At 38.2% G+C, this 10,875-nt stretch overlaps 1 protein-coding gene across 1 annotated transcript; it reads left to right on the top strand.

The window, feature by feature from the left end:
- Positions 1-346: 346 nt before the first annotated feature.
- On the top strand, positions 347-9,297 carry LOC123425178. Its single transcript, XM_045108855.1, has 20 exons — positions 347-530; positions 621-690; positions 1,359-1,401; positions 1,710-1,787; positions 1,889-1,973; positions 2,066-2,148; positions 2,291-2,348; positions 2,944-3,054; positions 3,542-3,599; positions 3,730-3,826; positions 4,320-4,355; positions 4,514-4,650; positions 5,500-5,570; positions 5,652-5,705; positions 5,813-5,955; positions 6,080-6,226; positions 7,300-7,533; positions 7,635-7,694; positions 8,225-8,458; positions 8,820-9,297. The coding sequence occupies exons 1-20, from the start codon at positions 416-418 to the stop codon at positions 8,961-8,963; spliced, it is 2,058 nt and encodes a 685-aa protein (XP_044964790.1). The 5' UTR covers positions 347-415; the 3' UTR covers positions 8,964-9,297.
- Positions 9,298-10,875: the final 1,578 nt, after the last annotated feature.

Genomic DNA, 10,875 nt, shown 5'->3' with positions numbered 1-10,875 from the left:
ATAAAATGCAAAAAAAAAAATCAATCTAAGAAATGTGGTATCTTTAGCTCATCAGTATTTAAGTCCTCGTGCTCGCATTTATTTTAGGATTTCCGACGATGCGCATTTAGTGGATGAAGACGTTTTCGTCGATGACGGTGTGCCTACGGTGACTTCGTAAATTTTAAGATAATATTCCAGTTCAGTCTCTCAAAGGTACTCATAAAAGTAAAAATGTGTATACACGTTCATAGGGTGAGTGTATGCGGCGTATATGAATGTTTGTGTATGTACCGTGTTTTAAAAAAATGAAAAAGAAACACGTTAATAAAACAAATTAGAAAGCAAAGCCCTTGTCGCCACGCAAAGAGGAAAGAGGAAAAGTGCAAAACCCTCTGATAATCCCTCCTCGCCTTTACCGCCCGCGCCGTCCCCAATGGCGATTCCGGAGGAGGTGCGCCGCTACTGGCTGCCGATCCTCCTCGCCGCCGGCGGCTTCCTCTTCCAGCTCCTCGTCCTGCCCAAATCATTTCCGCCCTCCCACTACGACGGTGAGAACCCGCTCCCCCTCCCGGTCCCCAGCCTCGCGCTCTCGCACGCGTTCTGAGATTTGTTGGATTGATTGGTTGTTTTGGTTGCAGCGCTCGGAATCCAGAGGTTTGCGCCGGTCGAGAAGGTGGTCGAGGCATACGAGCTGCTCTCCAGGGAGTGGTGAGCGCGATTGATCCGGCTTAACTGACTATTTCTGACTTCAACTCTCTGGTTTGGTTTGCTGGATGGAGTCTGACTGTAGTCGCAAGTGCAGTCCATGAGTTCTGGTTTGGGCAGGTTACAGGTATCTGGTCTTGATGGGGCCGGGCATCTGCTTGGAGCTTACCAGCTCGGTAGCGTTGGTGTGATTCATTGATGATTTGTGTGACAAATCTGACAGTTCTATTAGTAGCAAACACAGTCTAGTTTATCTGTTTGTGTGTATGGGTGGTGCTGGCTGGACATGATACGGAACTTGACCATGCTTTAAATTCCCTGCTCAGTGCTGTTACCAAGATACTGTTTTTTAGGAGACCTAGTAAGTTACCGTAAACTAATGATGCTGGTTGCCCATTACTAGCTGCAAAAAGTTTGTTTGTACAAAGGGCAGAGTGTGTGTTGGCACCGAGCTCATGATACAGAATATCAACTTTTAGGAAGCGGTCTGGAGTTTAGTTCAGGTGAAATATAACTCTGATGAGGCCCTGCGCATGATTCCATGCTTGAAATTGTTTTTTTTGTTTGTTTGGATTATGTTTTTCTGCTTCTTGCCTCCATGTTTTTTTTTTCAAACTTTAAATTGATTATTTACAAAAAAATAATGATCCTTTTCATGATGCCAACTTTAGGGTTGCTGAAACGAATGACCAGTCAACTGTTGATATTATAAAGGTGAGAGTCAGAATCCATAATTACTAGCCTTTGTAATCTCCATGTACAATACAAAGATATTTTCATACAAAGTTTCATGTGTTGTACGCATGGGGGCTGAATTAGCTTTCCACAGTGCACCGAAGCACCTTAAACTGCAATTCCACTATTTGATTTTCTGTGTACATTATTTCCACTATTTGTTTTTCTTGTACACTACGTTTATTTTAGTAACGTGTACATTACTTATTTGGTTCCTCTAGTCTCTATAAAGTTCCAACTAATAGACTTGCATAAACAACTTTATAGTTCTGTGGTGTTTTATACAGATCCGTTATGCGTATGAGTTGTTGACAAATCCAGTTTTGAAGCGGGACTATGATCTTTTTGGTCTGGATCATCATACGGTGGTCTCCCTCCCTCCTCTCTACGTGCATCTCTGCGGGGAAGCTTTTTAATTTTCTTCCTTTCTTATCTAACGCTTAGTTTGCAATTTTCATCATGGTAGGATGTCCTCGAGAGTGTCAAAGAACAATATCAAAGGGAGCACTTTCTGAAAATAGATCTACCCATTTTAAAAGATTCTTTAATTCGTAAGTTACAGCCATTTAATTTTGATAAAAACTGATGTTTTCTTTTTGATATATTTTGATATATTGGACATAACACCATTTCCATTCCGTAGAATCGACTGATGATGCCTTCAATGTACTCACATATGAGGCATTGGTGTCTGCTATTGGTGAAGATTACCCGTTGCTCATACTGGTACGTTAGAAGGCCTTAAATTAATCAATTTACCTTTCCAGTCCTGTATTAAGATAATATATTTGCACATTTTTAAGGATATCTTTTTATTAGATTTAAAAAAAATCATGGCTACTAGCTGTTTTTTTCTTCTACCGTGTAGGTTTATTCAAAGGGGAGTCCTCGCTGCGCTCAATTTTTTGAGTATTGGAAGCAAATTGGTATGTTCATCATATAGCTTACGGTTCTATGCATTGCACTCTTTGACAACATATCTGTACACTTATGAAAAGAGCAATGATGGTCAAAGTATTAGCTGTGGAGAAACATAACTGCATTGTTTTTTCTGTCTCCAATCCCTCTTATAGCATTTGGTAATATTTAAGGATGATGCATAAAAATGGAGCTTTGATAAACTGCAGGTGTAAGGATTGGGATCTAGATAAATGCATTGTTCATTTTCTTCTTTAATTGACATGTCACACACACACATAGAAAATTATATTCTGCTACTCATAATTTATAACTAGATTGTCCATGGAAGTACTTTTCCTGAAATGAGCGTTTGCTACTTTCGAGCATTGCATTTTGAACTGAAGTTTTAGCTATTAACTTTGAGCACCAATTTTGTGGATCTGTTGGGTTGATAGCATTTTCCATTCTCCCAAATAATCTGCTGTTGTTGACAACTCAACATAACTACAGATTCTGTCTCATAATGTGTAATATTAAAGTTTCTATGGAGAACTCTCTTTGTGGTAAATACACCTTGCCTCCCATTCCTGTCTCTGACAAAATATTTGTTTCATGATCTAGACACTCGACTGGATGGCGTGGCCAACACTGCTACGGTAGAACTTGGTGATACACGACTGGCAGGGTATTTTGCAGAAAAAAGGTTCTCTCAGCAGCCATTTTTCCGCAACGGTATGTCAAGATAACATGCCATTTACAGTTAAAAAAAATATAACATGCCATTTTTATCATAAGATGAAAAATAAGTAAGCACTTCAACTATTATCAGTGCAAGTGCCAGTGCAGCACATGGAAATGGTTAGATCAGTTGTTCTTAGTTCTGATATTTTGTTCAAAATGAGTAGGTTCACAGTTGGTAAAATGGTCTTGTGGGAATTTAATATGACAAACTTAATTTGCTATTCGGAATAATGTGGAAGCCAAAGAGTATTCAAGATTACTGGCAGGTTCATCATTTCGTGCTAAGGATGGATGGATCTTTTTTCAATTCAACGAGCATCAACAGAAATACTTCCTATAATTTTGCCCTGTATTTTACATATTAATTTTTAGGGGTTGGGATTTTGAACATTACATGTCCTTTGTATTATTTCTTAAAAGAAACAAAGATTTTGTGCTGTTTTATGTTCTTTACTACTCTTCTATTCTACACATGCAGGTATACCAGCTCTTGTTGCATATCCTGCTAACTGCAGAAGTCCATCCTGTTATATGAGGTGACTGTTATATTAATTAAAGAAATAATAAGAGTGTGACTCGTCTATTCCTGTTAATTGTTTAATATGACATGTCAATTTTCACCCATTCCAAAGATATGACCTCAATATAACCATTTCCTGTACCCAGGTACCCAGGTGAGCTAACTGTGGATTCTGTTGTCAACTGGGTTGCATCATCAATTGTTGGTTTACCTCGGATCTTGTACTATTCAAAGGAGACACTGGTAAGGTTTATGACTGACTCCTTTTTTTGTTTCTTTTGTTCGTATTTATGTGGTTGTTCTAAGGAATCATATGAAATCATAGTATATATATATACTCCTGAGATATGTTTGTGATTATGCTAGTCAAGTGAATATTCTCTATGCCTACATTTAGGTACTAGTTTGGAGTTGAGGTTGTATGACTTCCTAGTTAGTGGAATTCAGGACTCAGTTCCGTCTTCGTTATCTTTAATCACAAATAGTTCTGCCTTCACTTGTTTATTTGTGATAGTAAGTCCTAGTCTTATGGCATCGTTAATTGATGATATATGTCGCATTTTCCTAACCTATGGCACTACAAGTACAATAGCCAACGAGTACACTCCTCTATGTATGATTCCTCTTGCTTCATAATTTGCTGCACTGTCCGTTTTTATTCTAGAATTGCACTTTAGTTAGGTAGACTTCTACCTGAGAGGGACTGTGTCTCTAATGAGAGCTTATATCATTTCAGGGACCCCAGTTCATTGGGAAGAATAGCCATCATAAGGTACAGTAGATTTGCCGCTTTTGTTCCCATACATATGCCCGTGCATCTTTGCTATGTGTCTTTCTTATTACTTGCACCCTTTTCAATGTGCATGCGGAGCACATGCATACAATCATAAGTCCATAACTAGCCATGCTATCTTTTGTATTGCGGAATAGGTGAAGGCTATCTTTTTCTCAAGCACCGGGGAGCGTGCGGCTCCATTTCTTCGCCAAGCTGCCCAAGAGTATTCGAGCTATGCATCGTTTGCATTTGTCCTATGGAAAGAAGAGGAATCCCAGATCTGGTGGAATTCGTACGTTCTTTATGTACAATATGGTCTCGTTTCTTATTTGTGCCTGTTTTGGTCATATAGTGGTATAATTGTTTCTAGTGAATGCATGTTTTAATTAGTAAATTTGAAATTTTCTTCAGTTAATACAAGCTGTTTAAATATTTTTAAGCATCGAAACCTCATCCATCTAGCTAATTATGCAAACTGCAGTTTTAGACCTTTTCTCACTACAGTTTCATGTTTCAGTAAATTAAGATTATGGTAGCCATATGGCTAGTAGCTGATATTTGTTTGGTCAGGGAGATCGAATTTGATATACTCCCTCCGTTCCTAAATATAAGTCTTTCTAGAGATTTCAATAGTGGACTACATGCGGATGTATATAGACATACTTTAGTGTATATATTCACTCGTTTTGCTTCGTATGTAGACGCCTAGTGAAATCTCTTAAAAGACTTATATTTAGGAACGGAGGGAGTAGTAGCCAAGAAATTCGCTTGATTAACTCAGGTACATGCACGACCTAGTGCATGTGAATGCGGAAACTACCTTGACTTCATGGCATAAATAGTTGTGTATTCTGGGACATGTGTTCTTGAGCAATTTCACTGTTTTTCTACATATAGTTAGGGTTTACAGTCTGAACACTGCATGCTGAAATCACAGATAGCAGTTTTCTAGCAGTCAAAAATGTGAATTCCAGATCAGTGAGCTATTGAGATTTGAGCACTTCATTTAGTGAAGCAAAACACATATTTTGCTAAGTACGGCAAACCATATTTCCATGTGGAATCGGCTACGGCTATTAGTACTTACATGTTTAATCTAAAAATCATGTTTATCAGTACTTTTGTGTCTCTGCTCAACCAGATTAGGAGTGGAATCGGCTCCTGCACTTGTTTTCTTGAAGGGACCAGGTGCCAAGCCTGTTGTATACCATGGCAAGCTTCTATCCCCTATATTTATCCTTTTGATTTTATGCAGTAAAGTCGGACCAAACTGATCATTTACCTCCAATTCAGGAACTTTTAGCAAGTCAGAGTTCACAGAGATAATGGAGGAGCATAAGCACCAAGGTATTATTAAATTTCTGTTTGAACCAGCAGTATACCGGATTGCCATTTTTACTAAGAGAACCTGTGTGCTTTTTCATTAATACTCATTTCATTCTTTTCTTCATTAGAACTTCAGCAGCTAAGAAGCGACACATCTTTGGATCTTGGTTGTGATGCTAGAGGTCATTCACGCGCTGGAAAAGAAATGATGATATGGTACTGTGTAATAGCTGCAGGCCGCCCTGGTGTAGAATTAAGTAAAAAGAGACAAGTAAGTTTTTATAGTTGGGTGCAATGCAACAACAAGTTGGTGGAGTTATCCCTCCCGGACCAACTTGATCATTCGTTAGTAGTTTGCCAACTTATATTGCTTTTGGAACTTGAAACTTCTTTAGATTTTGAGGAAGGCCCAGGACCAACTACGCAGTGCTGCTGATGAAAGTACTGGCAATTTGGAAATTTTAGTACAGGTAGCAAGTGCTGCAACTGCCTTAAAAGATGACAGGCTTACCTTTGTTTGGTTGGATGGAGAATTACAGAAGGTAGACTGCTTCACGAATTCCATTTTTATTTTTTTAAGAATTGCCGTTTGGTGACATGCCCCAGAAGGCACACATTCTGTTTTTATTTGTTTATCAAGTTTTGAGTTGCTAACCACATATGCCATGTGGTCACATGTTCTTTCTTTAGGTACCACTTCCTCTTTGTTTTTGCAGTTATACTTTTATCTTAGTCCAAAATAATCTCTCGGCAATAACTCTCTGATTTTTTAGTCTGAATGTTCTATTCACACATACAATGATTAATAGTGTTTTTTCTGTTAGTTTTCCATATCTTAAAAATAGGGCAACATAATTTGTTGTTTAGAATTTGTGGCAGATGCTTTGAAATTTGAAGGGTAACCCATGGTCACTTGAGTGTAAGGAAATCTAAGGATACACTAGCTTAGTACTAGATACGACTTCTGCTCTGTTTTCCTGAATTAGTTGAGATATGGGCATATTTATCTGCTTCATTTCAGGTAAACATGTATTTCATGGGTTCTCTCACCACCTCATATCCAGGTTCCAGGCCCATTGCATTACCTTAGACCACTACATGACCAGCTTACGGATAAGAATCGTAGCCTCTAGTACGTAGAACAGTACTTGTTCTGATTGAAGAAGGCCTCTCAAGTAATATGGTTTTGTAGCGCATGCCTCATTAAAACCCTGAAATGTGCCATCACTGTATATGCAAAGTTTATCCGTGTTTTGGTTCTTTTATCATATGCAACACACCTTCTATCTTAGTGATTAATCTCTATAAGAAATCAAGTGATCCTTATGTGCTTATTAGCTACAATCCTGAAAGGAGCATTTTCCGCCAAGTGAAATAATGTCCATCTAAGTGTATATTCTCGAAATTCTACAATGGTTGATGATGTTCTGCAATGGATGATGATGCATATCACTGGAATCAGAGTAATTGGAACATTTTAGGCCCTGGTTTCAGCAAATGGCTGAGTTATGTCATTCTCAATTCTGAACCAATCAAATAAGTATTTTTCTAAAGTAAGCAGGATGTGTTCTTGTACTTGTGCTTGTAAATTTGGATAACAGTACCTTTTTTACAGAAACTTTGTGCCTTCTACCTTGCCACTGATTACCATGGAGCCTGTGGTCCTAGAGGCTTTGAAGATGACAATGATAAGCCTGAAGTATTCATTGTCCGTTTCCAAAGAAATGCAACATATGAGGCGTTGAAAGCTGACAAAAAGAATAATCTTATAGAGACTCTCCAGGGACAGGATATTCCTGATGCCTCCCAGCTAGTGGCTAGGTATAATGGCCCGGATGAAATTCTGGAGGTGCGCAATTCACTGGTTTATTTGTTTACATATATATGTGGTCAAGTCATGCAGCTTAATGGACAATCTTAAAATACATTTTTAATTGCATATTTTGGCAGATAAACAAGTGGGTCTCTCAGATTATCAAAGATGGAGATACTAGAGAAATCCCTTATTTTGTAAGTCTCTTAAAACATGTTTCCTTTTGAACTTTCTCTATCATGTCTTCTGAAGTGAAGTATAATATTTCTAAAGTTGAGAAGGAACTCTTAAACTGTACTGTCTGAGAGATATTTTTTGTTCGATGTTAAATACGTATACAACAAGATGAGTAAATGTTAAATTATGCATAGGAAAATGAGATGAACCAAGAGCTCTGTGCAAAGGAACTATTGACTTGTGAGACTTGTTCAAATCTTTGTACAATTTATGTCTGTACTTTTTTTAACAGTTTGAATAATTTGTCGATATTAGTTTCATATGTAGGATTTACCCTATATTTTGTTGGCACCAATAGTATAATTCTGTAATGAACACTAATGGTTAGAGGTATCAGTGATGGTGGGTTGAGCATCGGTCACATTGTTAAACATGATGTTTATTAAACTATTATTAGATGATAATGTTTTCAGAGGAATTAATTTGTGTGAAGTACAAATATTCGTCCAACAATTATTCATCCATTATGCTATCCTTTTTCTGTATCTAGACTTCAAAGGTACCGGATCTTTTACCCGAGGAAACAAGTAAAGAATGGTTAAGTGGTACCAAAAGCATCCGCTCGGCCGGGAAAAGTTTAAAAGAGAGGGTTCAGAACAGTGGCTTCAGTTTCAGTGATTACTTAACAGACCCAAGGGTTGGTCCAGCTTTGCTGATGCTTGCATGCATTTCATGGGGAACAATATGGTTCAAGAATATCCAATCAGCTCAGAAGACTCCAACGGCAAGTACCTATTTGATTTTTGCTCAGCTTTCACATTTGTTGCTCAAGCCGGTTACAGATAAACGACAATGTAGTCTTGCACGAACCGTTCACGGGCAACAGTCGTAAACTGCAATATCATTTTCCCTTACGTGTAGCATAAAAGGAAATTCCGACGCCACCAGTACAATCACCCACACATTGTAGCATGGTTTTCTGTTCATTCTTCCAATATAAAACATCACCAAAATGGTGTTTGATTTTAAGTATTTACATTTTTCCAAGTGTTTGGACTTGTTTGTTTTATTGGGAGGTTCAGGAAATATTTGCTCTCGTTTTGCAAAGTTTGGACTGAATTCTGACCATATACTTTGTCTTCCAGGATGAAGCCCCTAAAGACAGGACTAACAAACGGCGACGTCCGAAGCTTAGCCCGACACTCTTTGGCCAACCCACTGAAACCGGCACTGATCCTGAGCCCAAAGATGCTCGTGAGTGGGAGATAGAGGACTCGGATTCGGACTGATGAATCGTACTCCAACATCGAGACTAAAGTCTGCTAAATATCTTTAGTTGAGCTACGCGGCTAAATTAGCTAGTGCCTGACAACGCATAACCGGTCTTAAAAATGCTGGATCACATCTCTGATCTTTATTGCTGTATATTTTTGGCCTGGTTTCATCCATCTGCTTGGAAGCTGGTATAGTCCTCTCAGATTCTCAGGGAATGTATCGTTAGAGTTGTTCTTGAATTTATGTTTGGATGTTGTGAAGTTGGGGGTGAAAGAGGTGAATGGACAACAAACACCAAACTACCCCCACAAACTCCATACACATTTATAGTAAAGATGAGTTACATCACAAGTCTGTTGGAAACACTGTATTATGCTCCCTACGATATTATTTTGGGACGGAAGAAGAATATACTGAATAAATAGGATTCCATGTTTAGGTTCTGCTTGGAAAAGTCAAGATTTTGCGTAAGTTTCATTAGAAATTACTCTCCCATTTCACAATATATAACGTGTTAAAAAGTGATGCTGAACTTCTCAATCGATGTATAGAAAAGATTACTGATATTTTTTAGATAAAACAGTATTACCACATTTTTCATATAAATCATAATTATATGATTTTTATTTTTTGCTACCATGTATTTATATGAAATAAAACCTTCAAAAATTGCATCTTGAAGGCTGTTTAATATCTGAAATGTCATATTTTGCGTCAGAGCTCTTTCCGGAAACCTATCCGTCACCACCACATCCGCCTCCATCATAGGGCCGTCCCCCCTCCTCTGGACGACCTTGTTGACGGCAGGATTGATACGTGGGGAACCCGATCTATGGGTGGATTTTTTCATAAAAAGTAATGTTTTCAAGATTGGGTTAGGGTTTTGGTAGCCGTTTTCTTCATCAATGGAGATGGCGTCGTCTATAATAAGTAATTTTCGATCTTCGTTCGACGACGAGATCTCCTTTCCAACTTTAATGATGGTGTTGGAAGATAAATTTGTATAGGTATGTTCCTTCAGATCTTTGCTTCGCCGGATTGATTTTGGTTTTTTTCTCATGGTTGTCGTGAGGAGGATTGTCCTTGCAATATCTGTCCTGCTATGTCTTTGATAATGGTGATTTGTACTCTCGGTTCCCATCGAGTCGATCAAATTGTTCGGTTGTTTCTCCCTGTTGGTTGATTACTTTAATGGCCGCATGTGTGCACGTAGCCTTGGCATTGCGGCTCAAAATTAAAATTATGGAAGAACACTCTTGATATTTGTAGGTCTGCGGTCTCATATCTTTGTTATTTTTCTACATTTTTCTTTAGAAAAGTATAAGATCCAAGAAAAGTATAAGATTGTACCATGGAAGAAAAAAGAGTTTGAAGATCTTGAAGATTTGGTCCTTTCTTTTAGACTTTATTTTGTAATCGTTGTAGTCAGTTCATGTATCTCTACCATGTACTATTCACTATTATAAATATATCATGGTGTTGATTGTAAAAAAACACAAAAAAGTTGCACTCCCAAATTTTCCTATAGAGTTCGACGGTCCTCTCATACCTCGGATAATGCTGATGGAAAGGGAGCTTTGAGGTGGCCTTGTCTTTTATCCTAGGCACTGCTTGAGCAACTATCTCAATGAAGTCTTGATATGGCCTTATCTTTGATGGCTTCAAGACGCTAGTTGAGACTCGCTTCATAGACACTCATGACAAAAGATTAAGTCGTATTCCAGTGAGACAATTATACCTATTGAATGTGTCAATTTATCGATGTCCATAGACTTTTGCATAAAATCTTATATACACTCCTCTATATTTCTTTGCAAAATGATTCTTATATTACTCAAGGTTTATGCCTTACAATCTCGTCATACAATGTTCAAGACTTCCTCAGGCCGAGGGCCAAGCCAAAAATCAACTCGGCCTTGCAACCTA

The sequence above is a fragment of the Hordeum vulgare genome, chromosome 2H (assembly GCF_904849725.1).
Source record: "Hordeum vulgare subsp. vulgare chromosome 2H, MorexV3_pseudomolecules_assembly, whole genome shotgun sequence".
Lineage (NCBI taxonomy): Eukaryota > Viridiplantae > Streptophyta > Magnoliopsida > Poales > Poaceae > Hordeum > Hordeum vulgare.
Note: the sequence above shows the minus strand (reverse complement) of the source record. Positions and strands in the feature narration are given on the sequence as shown.